A 26881-nucleotide genomic window follows, 5' to 3' on the forward strand; every position below is an offset into this window, starting at 1 on the left:
AAAAATCATGGACTGAATACAGACCCTGGATTTATGGCTGCTTATAACAATTTGTAACTCACTAAAAATTCCCTCCTTTCTTTCTGCCCTCTGACTGGAGCGGTGTTAATGGGCCACTTCACCTTGAATGGTAAACAATCTGTTCCACCTTGTAGTTAGCTGCGACACTCTGAGTATGTTTCATAGACCTGAAGAAGAGCTCTGTGTAAACTTCAAAGCTTGTGTCTCTCACCAACAGAAGTTGGTCCAGTAAAAGATATTTCCTCACGCACCTTGTCTCTTTAATGTCCCGGGACCGATACGGCTACAGCAGCATTGCATAAAACTCCTGTTAATTACAATGTGAGTAGAATTAGACAAGTATTCCACTGCAGAACTTTTATTGAGTTCATTAATTGGTTATCCAGTGTTAATGGTCTAGTTGAGATTTTAATATTTTCATTATAAAAACAATACATCTGGCAGTGCTTCTGCCACTTGTTCTGATGGTATCACATTGTACTTGGATCTACATAGAGTATATGTTTGTTCCAATTATAAACTGTGAGTCATATTTGGAACTGATATGGGAAACTTGTGTTTTGGTGAATGAAATAACCTCACATACTTAACTGTAAGGTGAAATATGCACCCATTTTTATTATCTGTTTAAAGAAAGAGAGTGATATTCAAGAAACCAATTCTTTTCCCCTGTAGGTTCTTATGGGTTAGTTGCAGTTTATCCTTTTAAAACATAGAAATCCTTCTTTCAAAGGAAAGTGTTTGTGTGAAATGTACCACATAGGTTCTAGAATGTGTTACTTCGAATGTTATACTATCCTCTGTAGATTCCCATTCTTGGGTCCTGTCCCATCATAAGAAAGAAACTGTGTGTGCTAACTAGCAAGTTTTATGTGGCAAAATTTAGCGCCTCTGAGATTAGGCAGTCAAAACATATGTCTCAAGAAATGCCTATGTCTCATTTTATATAATATCATGCTAATACCACCAGCAGATGGTTCTTTATGCCTGAAGGCCTCTAGAGCAAACGTGAAGAACTATATTTTCACCTGTGGAATTGGTACTGTACAGTGCTGTTCAGGAAGGAGGAAATTTCCTTCTCAGTCCTTGAAAGGAATAATTGACACCTGAAGTCATGTAGATTGAATACCTAAGAACATAAGAGCTCAGACCACGGTCCTTCTTGCCTAATATTCTGTCTCTGACAGTGGTCAATGCCAAAGCTTCTGGGGTAGTGAATAGAGTGGATGGAGTGATCCACATCTGTCTTCTGGTAGTCAGAGGTTTGTTGTCACCCTGACCATGGGGTTGTGTCCTTGACTATCTTGGCTTCTAGCAATTGATAGATCTATCCACTATGAACTTATCCAGTTCTTTTTTGAACCCAGTTATACTTTGGCCATCACATCATCCCATGGCAGTGCATTGCACACATTAGTTGTGCATTGTGTGAAAAAGTATTTCCTCTTGTTTGTTTAAACCTGCTGCCTATTAATTTCATTGGGTGACCCTGGTTTTTGTGTGAAAGCGTGAATAGTACTTCTTTATTCATTCTTTCCTCCTCATTCATAATTTTATAGACCACTGTTATATCTCCCATTAGCCATCTCTTTTCTAATCTGAACAGCCCTAATCTTTTTACCCTCTTCTTGTACGGAAGCTGCTCCCTACCCTTGATCAGACATTGTTGACCTTCTCTGAACCTTTTCCAGTTCTCCTATATCCTTTTTGAGATGGTGTGACCAGAACTGGATACGGTATTCAAGGTGTGGGCGTACCATGTATTTCCACAGTGGCATTATGATATTTTCTGTCTTATTTTCTATTCCTTTCCTAATAGTTTCTAGTACACTGTTAGCCTTTTTGTCTGCTGCTGTGCATTGAACAGAAATTTTCAGAGAACTATTCATGGGGACTCCAAGATCTCTTTACTAGGTGGTAATAGCTAATTTAGAACCCATCATTTTATACGCATAGTTGGGATTATGTTTTCCAATGTGCATTACTTTTCATTTATCAATGTTAAATTTCATCTGCCATTTTGTTGCCCAGTCACCCAAAATAATGGCCCTGTGTCCAGGTATGGGAGCAGCTATTATGGTCAAGTGCTTTTCCTGGACCCGTTTTTAAAAAATTCAGCAAAATTGTCTTGCCACGCTCTTGTCAGTGAGTTGCACATATGAGCCAGGCATGGCGCCCCGTAAGTGGAAAGGCAGACTCCATTGTCTGGAAACAGTAGGCATGTATACTGAGTCCCTCAACTTCTTTCGCTAAGCATTCTGCTTGTGGGTACATCATTGAGATAAAACTGCTTTATCTTCTTTTATAAAACAATTACCATTTTTTCCTAAATATTGAGTGAAACTGATCTGGAATCAAAGAAGGTTTTGAACTGGGAAGTTGCTATGAAGTATCATATATGTATATGGAGTCTAATTTCTGTTTTCCAGAACTGAGTTTTCTCAGAGTCTTTTCCATCCATATCTAGGCGTAGAAGGATGCAGTTTGGCTAAGGAACTGTCAGGGTTACATTGCTTATTGTCTGTTTTCTACGGTAGATTCTCAAGTATTTTATCCAGCCTAATTGTGAATAATTTGAGCAATGGCTCTTCAGTAAATTTGGGGGAAGGACCTGCTTCTTACTGTAATTGGCTTTACTTTTGCATTTTTCCAAATATCCATCATACATTTTCAGGAATAATTAATACAGTTAACTATTCTATTTATCTTTAATAAATGTTTAGTAATTAAATTTTCTTTATGCAATTTCATCCAGTTACTTCTACTTATTACTCCCTTAAACATCTGAAACCGGTCTTGTCCTCCTTAGCTCCTGACTCCTGTCAGTTACTCCTAGCACTATGAGAAAATGAAAAGCTAGCAAGAAGAGATCAATGTAATGGAGGCAGGTACAAAAAATGTTGTTCCTCACACAGTGCTGCCACCAATCTTTACTTTTCTATAACTCAGTGAAAATTTTGGGAAAGTCTGAACAGGACGAAAATATTTAGCATGGCATTGATAGAAATTTTTTTGCTGGTATATTTTCACACTCTTCTCCTTCCAGCAGCTGCCTTTGTTTTCTTTTGAGTAATGAGCCAGTTGCTGGGAACATGCCAGAGATTTTTCTTTGACTGCATTCATCACCGTTTGTGCCACTTTTTAATAGCCTCTTAATACTTCAGTAATTGCATGACTGTAGTCTTCCTTAGTTCATTGTTCAAATTCAGGCCCAATTAATTCAGCATTATTTTGCTGTGTGTTGTTCATTCTTTCTATCATTTACAAACTAAATTAAAATATTTAGCAAATGAACTTTAGTTCTGTAAATGTAGCTGCTGAGAGATCCACAAATATGACTTTCACTTGCAATTTTTTAGCTTTTGTAATGTTCACAACAAAAATTTATCAGTTGGATAGATGGTCTAAGGCAACATTCAGTGGTCAAAGATATAAAAGTCCATTTGACTATCAGCCACACCATCAGAGGCTCATTCACCTGCATGTCTACTAATGTTATATATGCCATCATCTGCCAGCAATGCCCTTCTGCCATGTACATTGGCCAAACTGGACAGTCCCTACATAAAAGAATAAATGGACACAAATTGTATCCAAACTGGACAGTCCCTACATAAAAGAATAAATGGACACAAATTGGACATTAGGAATGGTAACATACAAAAGCCAGTAGGAGAACACTTCAATCTTCCTGGATATTCTATAACAGATTTAAAAGTAGCTATACTTGAACAAAAAAACTTCAGAAACAGACTTCAAAGAGAAACAGGAGAACTAAAATTCATTTGCAAATTTAACACCATTAATTTGGGCTTGAATAGGGACTGGAAGTGGCTGGCTCATTATAAAAGCAGCTTTGCCTCTCCTGGAATTGACTCCTCCTCATCTGTTATTCGGAGTGGACCACTTCCACCCTGATCGAATTGGCCCTGTCAACACTGGTTCTCCACTTGTGAGGTAACTCCCTTTTCTTCATGTGTCATTATATAATGCTTGCATCTGTAATTTTCACTCCATGCATCTGAAGAAGTGGTTTTTACCCATGAAAGCTTATGCCCAAATAAATCTGTTAGTCTTTAGGTGCCACCAGACTCCTTGTTGTTCTTTTGACTATAGTCCACCACATAAAGAAAATGTAAATTAAGATAAATGTTACAAATTAAACAAACTATTACGTGGACTTATGAATCCTAGCCTGTAACTCCTCCTGTGTGGGTTTGCAGAGACAGCATATGCGAAGAACTCTAGTCACTGGTAAACAACCTGTCCTGTGCTTCTGTTTAAGCTTCTTCAACAACTATGCAATCAGTAAAAAATAACAAAGTTGATGGGCCAAATAAATAAAAAAGCATTTATCTTGGAAGAGGATGCAGTTTGCTTTCTAGATGTAAATTGGCATCAATATGTGCTCAGTTTCCATACTAGCATTTTTATTTTATTGAACGTTACATCGTTAATTACACATACTTTGTAATAAACAATATTCCTTACTACCACTGACTGAATAACTGATGAAGTATATGGTTGCTTCAGGTTTTCCTGTGGCTGGCTGGTCAATCTGTTCTCTGAGTATATCCTAACATTGTCTCCCCTAGAGTATTAGAGAAGGAGGAGGCAGAGTTCTATGAGGAATGGGTGATCTAGCTCAAGTAAAATAAAACTGAGTCAAACTTTTTTTTTTAAATTTCCTAAACTCAAAGTAATCTTAAAGATTGAAAAAATGTGCTTTACTTCTAATTTTTTAAAATGTCATAATCTCAAAAAAAGGTGATTCTTGCTGGGCCGAAAGCGGGAAGTCTTGGGAATGTCCTCAAGAAGCCTGGTCTAGTGAGGGTAGGTCTACACTTACCCGGTAGTTCGTCGGCGAGCGATCGAACTTCTGGGTTCGACTTATCGCGTCTTGTCTGGATGCGATAAGTCGAACCAGGAAGTGCTCGCCGTCGACTGCGGTACTCCAGCTAGACGAGAGGAGTACCGCGGAGTCGACGGGGGAGCCTGCCTGCTGCATGTGGACCGAGGTAAGTTCGAACTAAGGTACTTCGAACTTCAGCTACGTGAACGTAGCTGAAGTTGCGTACCTTAGTTCGAATTAGGGGGTTAGTGTAGACCTGGCCTGAGACTTCTATCCTGATTACAGACAAAGAGATTTAAACTTCAGAATGACATGCAGATATGTTACCTGAATGAAGCATGGCATTGAAGATTTCTAATCAGATCCCACTATGGACTGGGGAATTATTGCATCTTTAGGATAACTGGCTAAATCAGAGGCAACCCCGTAGGACAAAGCATATGTAAATTTGAAATCTAAGTTGGATTCTAACTAAAACTAAATATAATAGTGCACCAAAAGGCTGATCAACCACTCTGATATGTGAATAGACAGTAAGCTTTGAATTCTAAGTAATGCTTTTGTAGGCTATGATAATAAATGACTCACAGAGTGAATAAAATATGAATGATTTTCTTATTTTATTGCTTTGATCTGTTAAATATGGGTTTCCTATGTAATCTGTTAAAGATTAAGGATAGGGGAGTTTCAAAGAATATGTGTATGCTTTGGAAAAATTATATTTTTAAAATAATTTTGACAGCTACTATTGATTTTTATTTTAAAGCTTTTTTATTTTTAGCAGTTTAAATTTTTGCAGTTGTGGGAAATTATGTGGGGGAGTCAGTCAATGGGGAAGTCAGACTGTAATTATTTAATGACAGTAGATGTTGAGATTCAAAAAGTTAAATCTTTGTAACCATTAAGACAAATTGTCAACATCACGTCAAAATGTACAAAATAAATATCCTTAAATCAAACTCTAATAAAGATCTCAAACACCATTTTTATTACTTTGCCTATCTGGAAATTTCGATTATTATTGATGGAAATATTGTTTTGTCAGTTTGTGTGTGTATGGTGAAATTGACATTTACCAGTAAAAACCTGACATTTCCAAGCCGAAATGTATGGTTTGTGATCAGTACTTGATTGCTTTTGTTATATGTAATATTGCGAAAGTTATGATCTGTCACATTGGTTAAAAGAATACAGTATGGGTAATTTAGAGGAGCCAGGTTTTTTTTTCCTTCAAATTCAGTATGCTGGCTGTATTATTTCTTGATAGTGCATAAGGTGATCACTATTGATCTTTTCTTAATAGTAAGAAGTTGTTATTGTTGAAATGTTTTTGTCCTCCCTCTGTCCAGCCAAGAGTGCTGTTGTCTTGTTTTGTCTTTTAAAAACTATAATACAGTAGTTATCTCTACACTTCAGTGAACATTTGAACCAATAGATTGCACCTATTGTATATTGTATAACCTGAGGCTGAGGTATGTTTATATCAGGCTATAATATGGTATTGTATTAAATTTTCTCCTATGAAAAACATATAAATCAATCAACCTAGAAAAAGCATTTTCCCGTGCATTAGATTGTAGGGATGATTCTTCTGTAGTTTATTTTAATTTAACCAGGATAGAATTATCCCCCCCCCCCCGTATAACAAATGCAACATCCACTGGATTCTTTTATGTTAGAAAATAATACATACCTATTCTGATAAGAGACAAAAGAAAAATTACAATATTTCCTCACCCTCAAATATTTGCTCTGCTGAGTCAAACAAAGCAAGGGTTGCCCACAGATCCAGTAATAAATGCCACATTATTTCCTACAGTTTTGGTGTATTATGTTCCTGAACATATTACAAAACTTTAGCAGTTCTCAAACTTTTTCATAGTATGGGCCACATGTTAATAGAGAGTCTTGCTTCTGGATCATGTCCGTTTCCATCTTTGATTTGCATGGACTACTTCCCTTGCCCATAACATCTCATGGCAACTACAGCAATTGGGAAAGCAACATTAGCAAAGTGTTTCATGTGATACAGAAATAGAATAAATGCATTGTTTGTGATAGAGGAGGCTCATTATGTTTGGTTTCCTATAGGGAGTGGAAGAGTGCAGGATATTTTTCTGAAGTGATTATGAGTGAAAACAATAATCTAACAATCATAGCATCTGGACTTCATGGCATTTTTTGCTAGGGATTATTGGTGATTTTAATGCTAAAGCTACATGACTGAATGTTGAATGATTCCTGATTAAGTTGTTTCTAAATTAATGTCTTTTCTTATTTTGTGTTTTCAATTTGTCTAATTATGATTCATGTTAACAGCATTTTTAAATTGTTTTAGCATTTCTGTTATAATTCCGTTTTTAAGTAACTTAAAAGAAAGCTGTGATGTAAGTTGCAATGTGGTATTTTATTTTGAAAAAGGAAGGAAAATGTATTTTAAGGTTGTTTAACTCAAAAATATTTGATTAAAATATAATTTGGTAATCAGCTATTAGTTAAGTCTCAACTCTTTGCATTGAGAATGAAACTGAAAACAAAATATATTTAAATCAAACCTAGTCCTTTGGTCAACCTACCTGCTGGAAAAGAGAAAAACTTTTGTGCTCTCAAATGTGTTGTGTATTGTTGCTTTACAGAGTGGGACAAATGTTGGTTTGATACCAGAGCTAATATCAAATCCACTTTAAAGGTATCTTTCTTTCAAGTGTATGGTTGAAAATGTCTTTTCCATGTCCAGTAAGCCTTCTTCTGCACAATATGATTTTCCCATCTCTTCACTGTGAGCTACATAAATATCTCATAGAGAATTCTGCCAATTCTAATCAGTTGTTTTCTATTGTTCAAAGATTAACAAAGTTTTAAAGAATAAGTTAGATGTATTTGTGGTGACTAGAATCTCTGTTGTTTAATGAGGATATGGAGAATGTTAGAAAGAAACAAGTTTGAATGTAAAGTATGTTGCCTTTGCATTTAATATTTAAAACTGCTAGGAATTAGTAGACTTTTCCAATTAAATGTTTGTGATTTAAAGAGGCTGGTCTTGTCTCTGACTGAGACAATACTGCCACCACATTGAGGAGCTCAGGTACCGGGAAAACTGTTGTCAGCTGCCAAGTCAGCTGCCAAGGCCAACTGTAGAGGCCCTTTGCTGCCACCTAGTGTCATAATAAAGAAGCTACTTCCAAACATAAAAAGAACAGGAGTACTTGTGGCACCTTAGAGACTAACAAATTTATTTGAGCATAAGCTTTTGTGGGCTACAGCCCACTTCTTCAGATGCATAGAATGGAACATATAGTAAGGAGATATATATACATACAGAACATGAAAAGGTGGAAGTAGCCATACCAACTCTAAGAGGCTAATTAATTAAGATGACCTATTATCAGCAGGAGAAAAAAAACTTTTGTAGTGATAATCAAGATGGCCCATTTCAGACAGTTGATAAGAGGTGTGAGGATACTTAACATGGGGAAATAGATTAAATGTGTGTAATGACTCAGCCATTCCCAGTCTCTATTCAAGCCTAAGTTAATGGTATCTAGTTTGCATATTAATTCAAGTTCAAACAGTTTCTCATTGGAGTCTGTTTTTGAAGCTTTTCTGTTGCAAAATTGCCACCTTTAAGTCTGTTACTGAGTGACCAGAGAGATTGAAGTGTTTTCCTACTGGTTTTTGAATGTTATGATTTCTGATGTCAGATTTGTGACCATTTATTCTTTTGCGTAGAGACTGTCTGGTTTGGCCAATGTACATGGCAGAGGGGCATTGCTAGCGTATGATGGCATATATCACATTGGTAGATGTGCAGGTGAACGAGCCCCAGATGGCGTGGCTGATGTGATTCGGTCGTATGATGGTGTCACTTGAATAGATATGTGGACAGAGTTGGTATCGGGCTTTGTTGCAAGGATAGGTTCCTGGGTTAGTGTTTTTGTTGTGTGGTGTGTGGTTGCTGGTGAGTATTTGCTTCAGGTTGGGGGGTTGTCTCTAAGCGAGGACTGGTCTGTCTCCCAAGATCTGTGAGAGTGAGGGATCATCTTTCAGGATAGGTTGTAGATCTTTGATGATGCGCTGGAAAGGTTTTAGTTGGGGGCTGAAGGTGACGGCTAGTGGCGTTCTGTTATTTTCTTTGTTGGGTCTGTCCTGTAGTAGGTGACTTCTGGGTACTCTTCTGGCTCTGTCAATCTGCTTTTTCACTTCAGCAGGTGGGTATTGTAGTTTTAAGAATGCTTGATAGAGATCTTGTAGGTGTTTGTCCCTGTCTGAGGGATTGGAGCAAATGCGGTTGTATCTTAGAGCTTGGCTGTAGACAATGGATCATGTGGTTTGTTCTGGATGGAAGCTGGAGGCATGTAGGTAAGTATAGTGGTCAGTAGGTTTCCGGTATAGGGTGGTGTTTATGTGACCATCGCTTATTAGCACAGTAGTGTCCAGGAAATGGACCGCTTCTGTGGATTGGTCTAGGCTGAGGTTGATGGTGGGATGGAAATTGTTGAAATCATGGTGGAATTCCTCAAGGGCTTCTTTTCCATGAGTCCAGATGATGAAGATATCATCAATGTAGTGCAAGTAGAGTAGGGGCATTAGGGGACGAGAGCTGAGGAAGCGTTGTTCTAAGTCAGCCATAAAAATGTTGGCATATTGTGGGGCCATGCGGGTACCCATAGCAGTGCCGCTGACTTGAAGGTATATATTGTCCCCAAATGTGAAATAGTTGTGGGTGAGAACAAAGTCACAAAGTTCAGCCACCAGGTTTGCCGTGACATTATCAGGGATACTGTCTGTTCCTGATAGCTTGTAGTCCATCTTTGTGTGGAATATTGGTGTAGAGGGCTTCTACATCCATAGTGGCCAGGATGGTGTTTTTTGGAAGATCACCGATGGATTGTAGTTTCCTCAGGAAGTCAGTGGTGTCTCGAAGATAGCTGGGAGTGCTGGTAGTGTAGGGCCTGAGGAGAGAGTCCACATAGCCAGACAATCCTGCTGTTAAGTGCCAATGCCTGAGGTGATGGGGCGTCCAGAATTTCCAGGTTTATGGATCTTGGGTAGCAAATAGAATACCCGTGGTCGGGGTTCTAGGCATGTGTCCGTACAGATCTGTTCCTGTGCTTTTTCAGGGATTTTCTTGAGCAGATGGTGTAGTTTCTTTTGGTAATCCTCAGTGGGATCAGAGGATAATGGCCTATAGAAGGTGGAGTTAGAGAGCTGCCTAGCAGCCTCTTGTTCATATTCCAACTTATTCATGATGACGACAGCACCTCCTTTGTCAGCCTTTTTGATTATGTCAGAGTTGTTCCCGAGGCAGTTGATGGCGTTGTGTTCAGCACGGCTGAGGTTATGGGGCAAATGATGGTGCTTTTCCACAATTTAAGCCCGAGCACGTCAACAGAAGCAATCTATGTAGAAGTCCAGACTGTTGTTTTGACCTTCAGGAGGAGTCCACGCAGAATCCTTCTTTTTGTAGTGCTGGTAGGAAGGATTCTGTGGGTTAGTATGTTGTTCAGAGGTGTGTTGGAAATATTCTTTGAGTCGGAGATGTCGAAAGTAGGATTCTAGGTCACCGCAGAACTGTATCATGCATCCGAAGAAGTGGGCTGTAGCCCACGAAAGCTTATGCTCTAATAAATTTGTTAGTCTCTAAGGTGCCACAAGTACTCCTGTTCTTTTTGCGGATACAGACTAACACGGCTGCTACTCTGAAAAATGTATCATGTTCGTGGGCCTTGAGGGATAAAAGGAGAGGCCCCGAGATAGAACAGACTCCTCTGCCGGGCTAAGAGTATAGCTGGAAAGATTAACGATATTGTTGGGTGGGTTAAGGGAAGTACAGTTGTCGTTCCTTGTGGCATGTAGCAGTTTAGATAATTTAGTGTCCTTTTTCTTTTGTAGAGAAGCAAAGTTTGTGTTGTTAATGGCTTGTCTAGTTTTTGTAAAGTCTATCCATGAAACATAGTTATCTACTGTAGCATCCCACCCTGGGGTTTGTTCCATTACCTGTGATATATGACAGTCTAATAATTATTTTGTGTTCATTGTTTTGGGTTTTTTTTGTTTTCAAAACTATTTGCTAGTGTCCATTCAGATTGGAATGTGAAACTCTCACTGATGTTAAAAGGAGGTAGGTATTTATCTATGGGAGAATAGATCCTCTTCAGTACTGCTGCTGTAGATTGATAACAGCAGCCTTAACTTTGCACATTACAAATCAAGCTTTTCTTTTTCTGCTTGACACATCCTCAGGAGCTGTCTTCCTCCTGCTCTCTCTCTCTCTCCTGTCTTTTTCTCGTGGGCGTAAAGTGACAATCTGAATACATTAGCAGCATTGCAATTTAGTTTCAGAGGTCAGGTTAAACTTCAGTCATGTTTCAGCAGCATTGTTAATTAAATCACTCCTTGGTTCTCAGTTTTTCTTCTGGCATTACATTTTTATGTGGTTTTGTTTCTACTGAAGTCAGTAGCAACCCCCCCTTTGATTTCAGTGTGATTAAGATTGGGCTCTGCATCATGTAAAAGGAGTAAATAAAGGAGATGTGTTAGTTTTGGATTTGTGGCCTTATTTTACCTAACTGACACACAACTTTTAGACTCAAAGCAGTGAAATTGAATGTAATTCTCTGGTTTCATTCCCCATAAATAATCACATGATGATCAAATTGGCTTTCTGTTAGCCTCGACCAGTATCCACCCAGTGAAACTCGGTGAGATTCCTGATGTTATCGCTTTGGTCTTCATTTTTCACTTTTCAAAGTATTACTTCGAATGTTTACAATTTTCAAAAGCCCTTAAAAACTGGACGTCTGTTCCATTTTCAAAAGTGACTTAGATACTTAGGCGTATCATTGCCTTTCATTGAAATGTAGGCTCTTAAGTCACTGGGAAATGGGCTGTAGGCTCCTAAGTTGTATTTTTGAAAAATTAAGAATAATTTAGATAACTGGTAAACTCAGAGTAACTAAACTAGGGGCAACACTGTTTTCTACTTCAGTCTCTTACGTAGATTAAGTTCTGTTCTTTCCCAAGAGAATTAACTCATCATATTTTAATTTAGTGCTGACTCACCCAATTTTAAACGTGTATGTTTTTTCTATTCCTATGTTAATTTCTACTGGAGCTTGATCCTGGGCTTTTGGAGAATTTTCTAATAGAAAATTATTTTTTGCATTGCGTGTAATAATGTGTGAACTGTATTATAAATCTGTGGATCCTTTTTCTTTTTTTTTTAAAGCAAGCTGTTTATTGTATTTCATTGACCTGTTTTTATGTGAGATATTTTTGTTTGTTATCTTGGATTTGCTGGGTGAAAAAAACCTCACTAAACCCAACTTGATCCCCTTCTAAACTCTTATGGTTATAAATGGAAAAACCTCAGTCCACTGAATAATGTGGAAAGATTTTGTCTTTTTACTATCGCTAATAAAAATTGTGGTAATCCACAATAAACTGTTCTTTCTATGTTCTTGTCCTTTTGTTATTTTATATATTTACACTTTCTTGCTCATGTTCTTTTTGTAAAACAAACAAACAAAACCAACAACCTCCCCCCTCTCCCCTCCCCTCAAACTGCTTACATAAGCTAAATGCACCTGAAAGAAGGTCATAAAAAGAGGGTGAAAAAGAGAGAGTGCAGATACTTTGTACAGACCCATTAAAGAGGATGCACCAACTATTCCAAATGTTCTATGGTTCTTTCAAGCCAATCAGCTCAAAGCAGTAAGAGATTGGGGGCTCTCTAATCCAGCCAAACATTGTTTTTTTTTAATTGAACAAGAAAATTGTGGCAGTGAAGATATCACTAGTTCAGGGGTCGGCAACGTTTGGCACACGGCTCGCCAGGGTAAGCACCCTGGCGGGCCGGGCCAGTTTATTTACCTGCTGACGCGGCAGGTTCGGCCGATCGCGGCCCCCACTGGCCGCGATTCACCGTCCCGGGCCAATGGGGGCGGCCAGAAGCGGCGCTGGCGAGGGATGTGCTGGCCGCGGCTTCCCGCCGCCCCCATTGGCCCGGGACGGCGAACCGCGGCGAGTGGGGGCCGTGATCGGTCGAACCTGCCGCGTCAGCAGGTAAATAAACTGGCCCGGCCCGCCAGGGTGCTTACCCTGGCGAGCCGCGTGCCAAACGTTGCCGACCCCTGAACTAGGCTATCATAGACTTATAAAAAATCATGCCTTCCAGAAATGTATACACATCCTAACGCTGCTCTACGGCTGTGGGACAGAACTTGAGAAAAATTAAGTTCTTTTCCCTTGCCAGTGACTCCCATTGCAACCAATCTAAATCTTAACCCAAATTGCAAACCAGAGAGCTTTAAAGACTGGGAAAGCCATGAAATACAAATGGTTAGCCAGCTATTCAGCAAAGAAACTTTTCTAACTTATTTAGAGATCAAAACTACTTTTAACTGTCCACTCTTCCATGGTACCAGTACTTTCAAGTCAGCCATTATGTTCCTCAACTTTCTGGAAAAGCTGCTTTGGACAGAAAGCTAACTTTAGTAGAAGTGATTGTAGGGTGATTGTAGGCTGTGGCCAATCCACAAGCCAGGAATTGGTGTGGTGACTCTCAGGGCAGGTATGTCAACTTCACAGGAAGAACAGCAGCTCAGTCTGCTCCACATCGCTCCAGGGTTGGAACTCTCTCTTGCCTGACCGTGGCAAGAGACCCCCGCCCCCAGGCCTTAGCCTGCTCCAGCCTTGCTCTTGGTCCAACCCTGTTCCTCGTCTTGCTCTTGCTCCTGCCTTGTTCCTTGCTCTGCTCCAGACTTGCTCCAACTCCCCTCTGGACTCCTGATTCTAGCTGTGACACAATAAAAGAAATTTCTTTAAGATACTGTTTCAATGGTACCTTATGCCATTCAGGTTAAAATATAGATAGATTGAATGGGAATACATTTTTGAGAAATTGTGCTGAAAGAGGAGATTTTATGCATCTATGGTAGATATGTCCAGGTCATTAAAGACTACTGGGATGAAATTCAAAACCAATTATCACAGATTATTGGATATTTATTACCAAACGATTCTTTGGTAACCTTCCTGGGGCTTCCTAGAAGAAATGGTCACACAAAAGGAAATGAAGAATTAATCCCTCATCTGCTAGTAGCTGCTAGGCTACTGAAAGCTTCTCATTGGAAAAAATGGTCTGGCTCTAGAGAAATGGTTAAAAAATATGGGAGGTGTTTGTTATGAAAAAAATTAATGCACCAGCAAGATAGAGGACAAATAAATACTTAGATAGTTGGTTACCATTTATTCAGTAGTCAAAGTACATTCATCTGCAAAAAAAAAAAAAAAAAAAAAAACCAACACACCTGTCCAGGTTTTTTTTTAATAGTAACATTTGCTAGACATGCCTGGTTTGTTAAATATGGGTAATCAGAGATTTCACTCAATTTAATTAAACCACTAGAAACAATATGTCATGGGTAGTGTAAAGATGCTTACTCTGTAACTTGGTAACATCTGTTAAATAGGGCGAGCCAATGATTATATTACTGTATTATGTTTTTCTAATCAAAAGCTCACTGTAATAATTATTGTATTTCCTCTCATATTTACATGCATAGGATTTGTAAACCTCTTAAAACTTCCTAAATAAACCCACAATTTAAAAATAAAATAAAAACAAACAAACAATGGGGGGTAAAAGATGCACCACGTTAACAACATTAAAAACAACCATCACCAACAAAAAACAACCTCATGCTGTGTCACGCTGTCTGGAGTGGCTCACAACTCTGAGTGCCAATCTCAGGTCAGACTGTCGGGAAACAGGGCAGATGCTCCTCAGCTGGTGGGATATTCTATAATTAGATTTCACCAAGTCAGTAACAAATATTAGCCTTACCATGGAGTCAGGGACAGTCCCCATAGGCTCTCCAGCCAATCTTACCACCCAGACAAACTGGACTTTGTGATGAATGCTCCTGTATTAGTAGGAACATTGCCAGCAGATCGAGGGAAGTGATTATTCCCCTCTGTTCGGCACTGGTGAGGACATATCTAGAGTACCGCATCGAGTTTTGGGCCTCCCGCTACAGAAAGGATGTGGACAAATTGGAGAGAGTCCAGCGGAGGGCAATGAAAATGATTAGGGGGCTGGGGCACATGACTTATGAGGAGAGGCTGAGGGACCTGGGATTATTTAGTCTGCAGAAGAGAAGAGTGAGGGGGCATTTGATAGCAGCCTTCATCTACCTGAAGGGGGGGTTCCAAAGAGGATGGAGCTCGGCTGTTCTCAGCGGTGGCAGATGACAGAACAAGGAGCAATGGTCTCAAGTTGCAGTGGGAGAGATCTAGGCTGGATATTAGGAAACACTATTTCACTAGGAGGGTGGTGAAGCACTGGAATGGGTTACCTAGGGAGGTGGTGGAATCTCCATCCTTAGAGGTTTTTAGGCCCAGCTTGACAAAGCCCTGACTGAGATGATTTAGTTGGTGTTGGTCCTGCTTTGAGCAGGGAATTGGACTAGACGACCTGTTGAGGTCTCATCCAACCTTAATATTCTATGATTCTATGATTTTATGAAAGGTTATTAGGTCACTCCTGGCCCCAAAGGGCCAATCACTTACCTCAAGTCAATGGATGCTCTTGTTCTCACGCCAAAAACAATGCTGGTAGCCATGGATGCTGACTTCTGCTGGCGCCGGTGGGTACTCGACCCCTCCCCTCGCCCCGCCCCGACTCCCCCCCAACTCCGCCCCCTCCCTGCCCCATTGGACTCCTTCCCCAAATCCTCACCCCAGCCCTGCCTCTTCCCTGCCTCCTCCCCTGAGCATGCCGCATTCCCACTCCTCCCCCCTCCCTCCCACAGCTTGTTATGCCGCGAAACAGCTGTTTTGCAGCGGCAAGCCCTGGGAGGAGAAGTGGGGACGCAGCGCACTCAGGGGAGGAGGTGGAGGCAGAGGTGAGGTAAAGTGAGCTGGGGCCCGGGGGCGGGGCAGGGAGCTTGGCTGCCGGTGAGTGCAGAGCTCCCACCAATTTTCCTCCGTGGATGCTCCAGCCCCGGAGCACCCACGGAGTCGGCGCCTATGCTGGTAGCCAATTCTTTAGTAAAGTAACTAAAGATGTATTAGCTAAGAAAATAAATTAAAGTTATTGAGAAGTTAAAGCAGGTAAAATATATTAACAGTTGAGTCCAAGTTTGTAAGTCCAAACTGGTAGTAGAGATGTAGTAAGCTGCTAGTTTTCCATAAATCTCTCAGGGTTACCTAGAATGGCTCTAGGGATCTCTGTCCAGTTTCTCAGTATTCCTCCCTGATAGAATCCATCAGTCCCGAGCTACAGGATCATTCTCTTAAATCAGCAGTTATAGATCCTGCTCACAGAAGACAAGCTGACAGGTGCCTTTGCCCACATGGGCGCTTCCTTTGATGAAGTATGCATCTTGAGTCTTTGACCTCAGGTCCCCACATCAATGACCACTTGCTTTGAAATTAGCATTTGTTTGTTAAAGTCCTTAAGCCCTTATTTAGCATTCACAAGATTTCTTAGATGAGTAATTTAGTTAGTGATATACATTATGCAATTGTCTGCCATGACATTACTATAGAAATAGATAAGTGAGAGCAATACAGGTAACATGCATTGGTTTTCAGGAAGTTTACACATCAAGTAAACTTAACACAAACCTCTGATATAGGGTTAATTAAGTACAGGATATAGATAGATGAAAACAATACAATCAACATCTCTATTGATTTTTATTAACATACGAGTGAATTAGTTTGAACCCAAACTAACGCTCAATACTACTTTGATATTCACAAACAAATGAATTGACCTATTGCTTTGATCTGAGCTGGTCTGTCAGCGTCACAGCCCATTCAGCTGTACCTTAGTGTTTCGTGACCACATCTGTCATTGGTTATGATTTCAGTGAGCACTTACTAAGTGCACGTAAGGAAAAAGATATTGGTTGCTGAAGTGAGCTGAAAGCATGTACATTAACAGCTCCTAGAGTCTTGCAGATAACCATAACAGTTAGCTCTGGCAAGAGAGATCCATGTTAAGCTGAGCAAAAAGATAGTTTAGGATAGCAGATATCAGCTCAGACATACATAAAAACAATATGTTTGTTGAACACTGCTTGTGAAAAAACACTCTGCTCAACATCCCATCTTGGAAATCAAGGAACAGATTGCAGTAGTCATGTTTTCAAGTCTTTACAAATGTCTTTGAAAATAATTTAATGTTATTATGTTGTTTATAAAATGTATTTGAAATATTGGGTAAAAAAGATCTAAGTATTAGTAGGTTAGAAAAGTGGTGCTGGTATTTTTATTACTATAAAATGTGGTTTGAATTGTTTAAAACAGGAAAATATATCTATAATTTCCCTCCTCATTTGTGGAAAACTCAGAGATGGATATTATTCAAGGTTTCTGAAAAAAATTCACCTTTTTTCAGAGACCAGGCATGAAAAATTTCAGTGCACAATGTGAACATTTTATACAGTTACGAGCAAATGAAAGAGGATTATGTTTATTGCAACCCAGGGGAAATAAGTTAATAGCAATACTTATATATTACTATACATTTTCAAAATACTCTACAGACATTAAATAATTGTAATTTATATACTTCGGCCATTAACAATACTTATAGAGGTACAAAAAAATTCCAAAAGAAGATTGGTTACTATACATCCTGCCTGGAAGTGACCATGTTAATTCATGTTTTCCTCTCTAAAGTATTTTTTATTTGTTTTAGGATTTTTGCTTTTTAAAGATTATTGTATGAATGAAATTGATGAAGGTGTCCCTCAGCTGAAATTTTATGAAGAGGTAAGAAACCTTTTATCTTCTATTGGTGTTCTATGTCATATGCTTAATTACTGGCTTGCCAGGACCAGGTGTATTTGTGTTTGGGGGGTGGGGCTTGGTAGGAAGAGCATATGGGTTGCACTGGTGGGGGGTGTAATGGAGGAAAAGGGGGGGGTATATTATGATATGCATTGTTCTGATACATTTCAGTTTCCTTAAGTAGATTAATGATTCATAAGAAATGGTGATAAGTAACATTTAGATCTTACAACAACAGTGCTAGCTTTTTAAACATATATAAGAGGCTTTTTAAAATAAAATGTTAGAACAAAGTATTTAATTTAATTGGCTTTTTTGTACAGTTTTCAAATCATATATGCTTGTAAGGTGATTACAATGATGTCTTTGGTATCACATTGATAATGATCACACATTTAAACAGTACAAAATGGAATGCTGAAAGGAAAAATGATTTTGCTGGCTTATGTTCCAGCTGTGCTGTTATTTGGTATATCTGCACATATTGAGACTCAGTCTTTTTATTAAGCTTCTTGTGTTTCTGTAACAGTGGATTAATAGAACACTTAAAGAAGTGCAGTTGTAATAGATACCTTCGCTTGAAGACATGTTGAGTTTATTTGGTCTCTGGTTTCCTGATGCCACTGGGGTGTGCAAGGTTTTGGCTGATGAAAATGATAATGTAACAAAAAAATACATTGAAACTGAACCATATTGGCATTTATCAGATCCATGCACCCAAAGAAGGTTTCAAAAATACCAATAGGCGGATTGCAGGGCGGGGGGGAAGAATCATGATTTATGACTGGAATAGTGTAGGTATATGAATGCCTTTTCCCCTGAAGTTATTGTATGTACTGTACTGAAGCCAACTATTTCCAACTATTTCTGGATGCTGTGACTCATGCTAAAGCCGAAACCGAAAGCAAGCTGCAGGCTGGACTACTAGGATTGTCAGGCCTCTAGGGTTTTTTTTATTCTTTACAAATCGATTCAAAAACATTTTTTTTTTAAAAGAGCAACCTTTAGTGTACTTCTTTTAAAGTTGCATTTAGGGGCTATATTCTTCCTTCAGATGTGCACATGCAATCTCCATTGACATTACCGAATTGCATATCTTGCACGTCACTAAGTTGCATCGAGTTGCATACCTAGTTGCATATCTTATTATTTAGTATTTATTTAACAGTTGACTCAGGGGCACCAATCAGGACCTGACCTCATTGTGCCAGCTGTTATTTGTGTATATACATATGAAGACTGACACAGTCCCTACATTTTAATACATTTATAATCTAAGAAGACAAGTGGTGCATAAAGATTTATAGAGGGATGTATACAATTTTGATATACATTTACATGATTTTTGTTATTATAAAAATGCAAAGTAAGAGTCAGCTATCTGCATATACCTCTTAATCTAGCCATCAGTAATTGGTTGAGATCTAGAGGACAGGCTGATATGGAATATTCTGAATATCACCATTTCTAGTCAAGAAACTTCACCTGGATTAGGCAAGGTGGGTATGTAACATTGCTATAGAATGAGGACTCTGTTCTTCTTCTTTTTTTTTTAAACTTGAATTTTATTATATTTTCCTGCAAAGTTTAATCAGTAACTTAGAAATCAGAAAATAAAAAGACAAGGAAGTTAAAATTAAGACTGTCTCAGTTCAGACCCATTCAGCAAAGAGTTGGCTGAAAAATGTGGACTTGCACAGTTCTCAGAAGCTAAGAAATGTGGGCTCTGACCAGCTTGCTATTCATAGATTCTAAGGCCAGAAGGGACCATTGTGATCATCTAGTCTGACCTCCTGTATAACATAGGCCAGAGAACTTCCAAAAATAATTCCTGGCACAGATCTTTTAGAAAAACAGCCAATCTTGATTTTAAAAATTGTCGATGACGGAGAATCCACTACGACCCTCAGTAAATTGTTCCAATAAGTAATTACTCTCACCCTTAAAAATTTACACCTTATTTCCAGTTTGAATTTGTCTAATTTTAACTACCAGCCATTGGATCATATTATACCTTACCCTACTAGATTGAATAGCTTATTATTAAATATTTGTTCCCCATGTCGGTACTTACAGACTGTAATCAAGTCACCCCTTAACACTTCTTTGTTAAGTTAAATAGATTGAGCTCCTTGACTTTATCACTATAAGGCATGTTTTCTACTCTTTTAATCATTCTTGTGGCTCTTCTCTGGACCCTGTCCAATTTATTAACATCCTTCTTGAATTGTGGGCACCATAACGGAACGCAGCATTCCAGCAGCAGTCGCGGCAGTGCCAATTGCAGAGATAAAATAACCTCACTACTCCTACTCGAGATTCCTCTATTTATGCATCTCACAATCGCATTAGGTCTTTTGGCCACATTGTCACGCTGTGGGATCAAGTTCTACCATTAGGGATTCTGCCTCCAGTCTTCAGAAACGCACATTTAGAGACTGTCAGCAAAAACACTTCAGTTTATATCCATTGTCATAATGGTGTACATAGAGAGAAAAATAATATCTAAGATAGTCAAGTCCCAAATAATATAGGTCTTTATACATGCAGATTAAAGCCAACACCTTGAAATGCACTTGGAAGAGTATTGGAGTACTTGTGGCACCTTAGAGACTAACAAATTTATTAGAGCATAAGCTTTCGTGGGCTACAACCCACTTCTTGTAGCCCACGAAAGCTTATGCTCTAATAAATTTGTTAGTCTCTAAGGTGCCACAAGTACTCCTGTTATTTTTGCGGATACAGACTAACACGGCTGCTACTCTGAAACTTGGAAGAGTATTGAGAGCCAGTGTATTGGAAGGAGCACAGGTGCAGTGAGTGCATGTCATCTCGCTCTACCAGTTATTTGGACCACTGGATTCTACACAAACTGAAGCTTCCTAGTAGTTTTAAAGAGTAGTCTTGAGGAGAATACATGGTGTTGAATCAATCTAGCGGTGACAATTGCATAATGGATTATGCAACAATGAAAGGTAATTAACTGCAGATGAGATATAAATTACCACAGTTTTGCAGTGCATGGAAATTCAAGATCAGCTGAGGGCACTGTGTACAGAATTTTAAGAACTGTGGCGAAAATGGTTGCTCTATCTTCACGGCCTGGAGCATTCTGTGTGGCAGAATAAAAAAGTATTTTCAGTTGCAACTGGAGCTGAATTAAGAGCTTGACTCAAGAATGAAGTGTGACTGCTTGTAGCTTGCTGCATTAACGTGATTGATTTTTGGTTTTGTAGTTGTTCTGATCCAATTATAAAATCATTATAGTCAATTTAAAAGGCATTTGAATTTGGAGTCATAAAACAGGGTCCAAACGTACCCCCAAGATTGCCAACCAACTTGACATGGAGTGAGACACCAACAGAGAAAGCAATCACATCTACACAGGGCCGGTTCTGGCCGCTCCAAGCAAAAAACAAAAACAAAAAAAACCGCGGTGGCCAGAACAGTAAAGCAAAAAAAAAAAAAAAAAAACCTGCGGCACGGGTGCAGGGGGACTCCCTGCCCTGCAGATGTGCCCCGGCTAGCGGGGGGAGGGGGAGGGAGCGGGGGGGCGAGAGAGAAGGGGGGCGGCCAGGGCTTCAGCGGGGCGCTGCCACGCGGCCCCTCCTGCCATGCCCCCTGCTGGGAGGGCTCCGCACTACTCCAGTCGGCTGGGAGGGAAGGACGCGGGCTGCCCTGCCGGGCTTGCTGCATCCTCCACGCCGCTGCCCCCTACAGGGCAGCCGGAGCGGAACAACAACAACAACAACAAAAAGTGGCCGTGCCGCCCTAGGATTGGGCGGAATGCCGCCTCCTACAAGCTGCCGCCCCAAGCACCAGCTTGCTCGGCTGGTGCCTGGAGCCGGCCCTTCATCTACAATCAGTTTCTGTAAATAATATTCTGTGCCAACCCACATTAACTCTGTCTTGTCTAGACTGTTTTTCAGCCAGTATGTTTTTGCTTCTCCGTTGCGTGATTTAGACAGGGACACGGATTAGCAAACTGCACCATCTGCACTTGTGAAAAAGATCATGTAAAGTTGAGTTTTATCCATGTATTGTTCACACTGCAGCACCAAATGCTTTAAACTTCCTTGGCAGCCTCTTACATGCAGAACCGAAGGGGCAACAAAGTATAATCCTCTAGGACTTTGCATAAGAGGGACCTTAGAGTGATGAATAATTACGTACTATCACCTTTTGAGACTTCTTATAAAGGAACAAACAGAACTATTGCAGAACAATCCCATCAATTCGTGACAGATCCTGCAGGTGGGTAAGCAGCACCTCATGAGTAATGTTATCAAAGACTGCTGATAGATTTAATACGGTCAGCTGTTTTCTGTTGCCAGAAGGAGATAGTTGACTAAGGATACTAATAAAGCCTTTGTACCAAAACCAGACATAAAGTTAGAGTACTAGGGATCTGGTATATCAGAAGAATCCAGATGAAGCTGGTATTGTCCTTCCATGATTGCCTCAAAAGAGAACTTTCAAAATAGGATAATAACTAGCAAAGTCATTAATCATAGAATAATAGAATATCAGGGTTGGAAGAGACCTCAGGAGGTATCTAGTCCAACCCCCTGCTCAAAGCAGGACCAATCCCCAACTAAATCATCCCAGCCAGGGCTTTGTCAAGTTAATGTTAAGTGATTGCTTCTTCCTAAGCTACTGTTGGTCTAAAGATAAATTCTTAGAACTCCAAAATTGCTAATTTGAGTTAAGAAATGTTATGCATTGTAAAGAGGAATACTGAATACATTTTTCTATCATTTCCATCTGTTTATACATTTAAGAATTACTGTAGTATCTAACCAAGAAAGCAGTTTGTATAGATACTATTTAGAAACATGAGTTATTGCATGTCATTTATTTATCTTTGAAACAATTTGAAGTTGCACTTTAAGGGTTAGAAAAACATGGCCTAAAAATATTTTAAAAGTCTTGTTACATATTTTTAGAAAAGTCCCCTTTAGATATTTAAAAAAGAGACTTGCTGTATTTCCTACAGTAAAGTATTATGTTTGAAAGCTTTGAAATGTTTATATATTTGATTTACTTACCACAATTTTCAGGTAGAATAATTTGAATAAATTGTTACATAAAAATTATCCTTCGATGTAAAAAGGCTCCATGCTGAAGGGATCTCGTATGTTATTGCAACGTGAGACACGATCGTGCATTTATCTGGATGAGTGATTCATCCAGATCTGTCAAAAATCATTTTTTTTAGATGCTCAGTAACTTAAGCATTCTAATTTCAGTATTTGAAAAGATATATTGTCAGATAGTATTTCTGAAGGTGAGCTGTGGTATTTCAGTCTGCCAGAGGACTGTCATATATGAATCACTAGTATCACCATATTTATGGGACAGTACAGTAACTCATGAGGGAGCTCTTACTACTATATATCAGTTATCAGATAAACCATAATAGTTTGTGAGCTCTGCCCACCATCATGTTCCTTTTGGCTCTATGTAGAAGTGTTCTATTAAATAAACCTGTAAAATTAGCTGAATTTGTATGCCATACATGATCTGATATTAATAAGTGTCTTATTATATCATCTTGCTTGCCTGCAATAGAGTCAGGGTATTCTTGATGACACATTCTCATTTCCCTAGATGGGAAGAAAGGAGGTAGTTGGCCCAGGACTGTTGAATTGGTTTACCATTTGTGACTCAGTGTGGCATTTATTCTTAGACAGTTGCTGCAGAGAGGCTAATGTTGGCCAGTAATAAGAGTTGACAGTGTTTGTGCTACACTTTCCCAATCCTTCAAGATTCTGATTCAACCTTAGAACATGTTATAAAGCTCTAAAGTAGGGTGACCAGACAGCAAGTGTGAAAAATTGGGACAGAGTGTGGGGGGTAATAGGAGCCTATATAAGAAAAAGACCCAAAAATCAGGACTGTCCCTATAAAATCGGGACATCTGGTCACCCTACTCTAAAGTGGTTATAAGATTTTATTATCATGCACAGGTTTAGGAGGAAAGCTCTTCAGAGCTCCCATCACAAGAACATATTCTTCACTCTGACAAGGATTTATTCCAACAAGCTATTTGAATTTTATCCCCTTGAAGAGTGTGTGTTGTTTAATCTATGGAGTGCAACAAATTCTACTTGAATTTTGCAAGGCTTCTGTGAAGAGCATGGGACTTATCTGTATTAATTATTATTGTTATATTTCTATATCTGTGTATCTAGCTTTAGTGATTGCTTTGTGGGCTAAAAGATAAGTAAAGGGTAAATCCTACAGGAACTCCCAAACAATTTGTAGATGGAATTCAATTGCTTGGTGCTCAAAACAACAATCCCAGGAATGCACCATTTAAAGTTATCCTCCAGAGAAACGCATAAACCAGTTTGGTCAGTTTCAGGGGCCCTAGTCAAAATCCCAGGACATCTTCAAGCAGGAACTCTGAACAAAGGGACTTTGGAATGAATTAAAAGAAAACCTGTGACTTGAGAGATACAGAATGGAACATCAGACTGTCTGAGAGGCAGCAGTTGCAGGGGCAACCTGTCTCACCCAGCCCAATGCTTGGCGGGCCTGGGTTAAGTGGAACCTTCTTAAACTCGCAAGGGAAGTCTAGGCTTAGGTAAGACTATGTGTTTAGGCTTTTCTTATTTTTAACCCTGTACTCTAATTGCTATGGGTCTTTGGATTAATAGTATGTTTGTGTCACTTTAATCAGACTCTGGTCACAAGCTCCAAATACAGTTAGACCTGTGTCATTATAACAGTTGGTAAAAATGGGGACTGTAGCCAGAGACCCATTTTAAGCATGAGATGAATTGTGAATTTCCACCCTGAGAAAAAGATAGTTACTTGTAGGGGTGCACTTGAGAGGGACTGCAAAGGGGTCTAAATTGCTACTTGCCCTGTAACCATGACAGCTTCAAAAAGAAAAATGTGTTATGAAATGGCGGCAAAACATACCTTTTTATGTCCTTCAATTTTAAATCTCCTGAACTACTTGCTTTCTCTTAAATCTGGATTACCTTTTCCACTTGTTAAAGTGGTGATCACGGATCCTTGTTTTTTTCTCCACCTGTATGAAAGCTTTTTCCAGAGTCTGGTCCATGTGTTCTCTCCAAGTGGAGACTCACCAACACCAGCCTGTCCAACGTTAGTCTCAATGGCAGATGTGTGACTGGGCACTACATCATCTGTGCAGCCTTTACTTTGTAGGTCTGGAAGTACAGGAAGCCATAGTGCTCTGTTCCTTCTTAAAGAGGCTTTGAAAAGGGCCAGATTGAGTCTCAGCCCTGGAGTGCTTTGAGTTCCTTGATTCACAAGCTGATGGATGGATCCAGTGCAAATCAGCATACTCAGTGCTTCATTTGTATCCTGGTTCTTCACAGAATGAAGTGGAGGAGGTTCAGTAGATCAAAACTAAAGCCGTCCTTCGGGGATATTAAACTATCTCTTTCTTTTCCTTCTTTTCCATGGCCTAGTAGGAGTCTTGCGAGTAATCCTCCAATTGAAAGATTTGCATTGATAAACTCTTCTTCAGAACAGAATGGATCTGAGGTCTTTCGGGGTTGGCCTCGCTGTCATGAGACAAAGTCTGAGGTTCATCCTAACAGAACCTATATCTTGTGCCTCCTCCCTCCTTTTCTTACTGCTTTGGTAGAGCTAAACCTATTTATAAGTCTCCGTGGTTATTTGTTGCTCTCACTTATCCTTATATACTATCTCTTCTGTGAGAGTGCTCAAGTGGATGTTCCCAAATTTGTTATGACCTAGTCTGTTCCTGTATCACAGAATGAGCATTATGACTCTATCTGCCATGTCTAAAGCAGTTTTTAGACCTTGCTGAGGCAATAATCTCATCTCTTTATGCAGCACTAATGCTGCTTACTCACTAAACAAAAGTTGTAGAAATTGCAGTGAATTTGTAAACCAGTCATTCTTATATTTTTATATTTTCTTACAATATTCTCAAATATCTTAACCTAAATTCTGTTGTTCTAACTACAGATTTAATGTGGTTAAATTTCCATTGCAACTGTTGGTGTAGTGGTCTATAGTAAACAAGATCAAAATCAAGATCCTTCTGTGAAGGGGCCACTGGAAATTCCTGAAATAGGTCATTTTTCCCAGCAGATATCGATAATACAGTATCTCCTCTTAAGAGAACGTCAGTGCAGTAGCCTCTTCGTCATACAAAGTTGTTTTCCACTCTCAGTATTTTAAAAAGCTTATGTAGACACAGAAGTCTTTTTTCCATGGTAACTGATTAGAAATTCATATAACTGATTCAGCTCAGCCCATTGAGAGGCCTGGATGCTGCCCCAAACCCCAGTCTGCTAACAAACACTAGGAAATCACATCTGTTTCAAAAATAGCACAGTATCCCAGTAGTTCTTGTGACGGGTTGGATCACAGAAACCCTCTTGGGAGCTGCCACCTAATTTGCAAAGACTACCCCTGCTTCTGTTTTCCCTGCCAGCTCAGGACTCCAGTACCCTGTCTTGCTGAGCCAGACACTCCAATCTGCTGCAACACCGACCCAGGGTCTGAATCACTTGCCCCAAAGCTGCAAGTTTACCTGAAACCAGCTCACAGTAGTGTGCTTGTCTTTAGCACTCAGATGCTCAACTCCCAATGGGGTCTAAACCCAAATAAATCCGTTTTACCCTGCATAAAGCTTATGCAGGGCAAACTCATAAATTGTTCGCCCTCTATAACACTGATAGAGAGATATGCACAGTTGTTTGCTCCCCCAGGTATTAATACATACCCTGAGTAAATTACTAAATAAAAAGTGATTTTATTAAATACAGACAGTAGGATTTAAGTGGTTCCAAGTAGTAACAAACAGAACAAAGTAAGTCACAAGCAAAATAAAATAAAATGCACAAATCTATGCCTAATCAAACTGAATACAGATAATCTCACCCTCAGAGATGCTTCAGTAAGCTTTTTCTCAGACTGGACACTTTCCAGGCCTGGGCACAATTCTTTCCCCTGGTACAGCCCTTGTTGCAGCTCAGGTGATAGCTAGGGGATTCTTCATGATGGCTTCTCCCCCTCTCTGTTCTCTTCCACCCCTTTATATATCTTTTGCATAAGGCGGGAACCCTTTGTCCCTCTGGGTTTCCACCCCCCCCTCACTGGAAAAGCACCAGGTTAAAGATGGATTCCAGTTCAGGTGACATGATCACATGTCACTGCAAGACTTCATTACTCACTTGCCAGCACACACAT

General features: G+C 39.5%; 1 protein-coding gene across 1 annotated transcript in view; it reads left to right on the top strand.

The window, feature by feature from the left end:
• The window catches only part of GRK3 (G protein-coupled receptor kinase 3), a 129145-nt gene that overhangs the window by 57961 nt on the left and 44303 nt on the right, over nt 1-26881 (top strand). The window contains exon 3 of the mRNA XM_065417765.1: nt 17586-17659. Coding sequence (XP_065273837.1) covers nt 17586-17659 — 74 coding nt within the window. The remainder of the gene's footprint in view (nt 1-17585; nt 17660-26881) is intronic.

The sequence above is a fragment of the Emys orbicularis genome, chromosome 16 (assembly GCF_028017835.1).
Source record: "Emys orbicularis isolate rEmyOrb1 chromosome 16, rEmyOrb1.hap1, whole genome shotgun sequence".
NCBI lineage: Eukaryota > Metazoa > Chordata > Testudines > Emydidae > Emys > Emys orbicularis.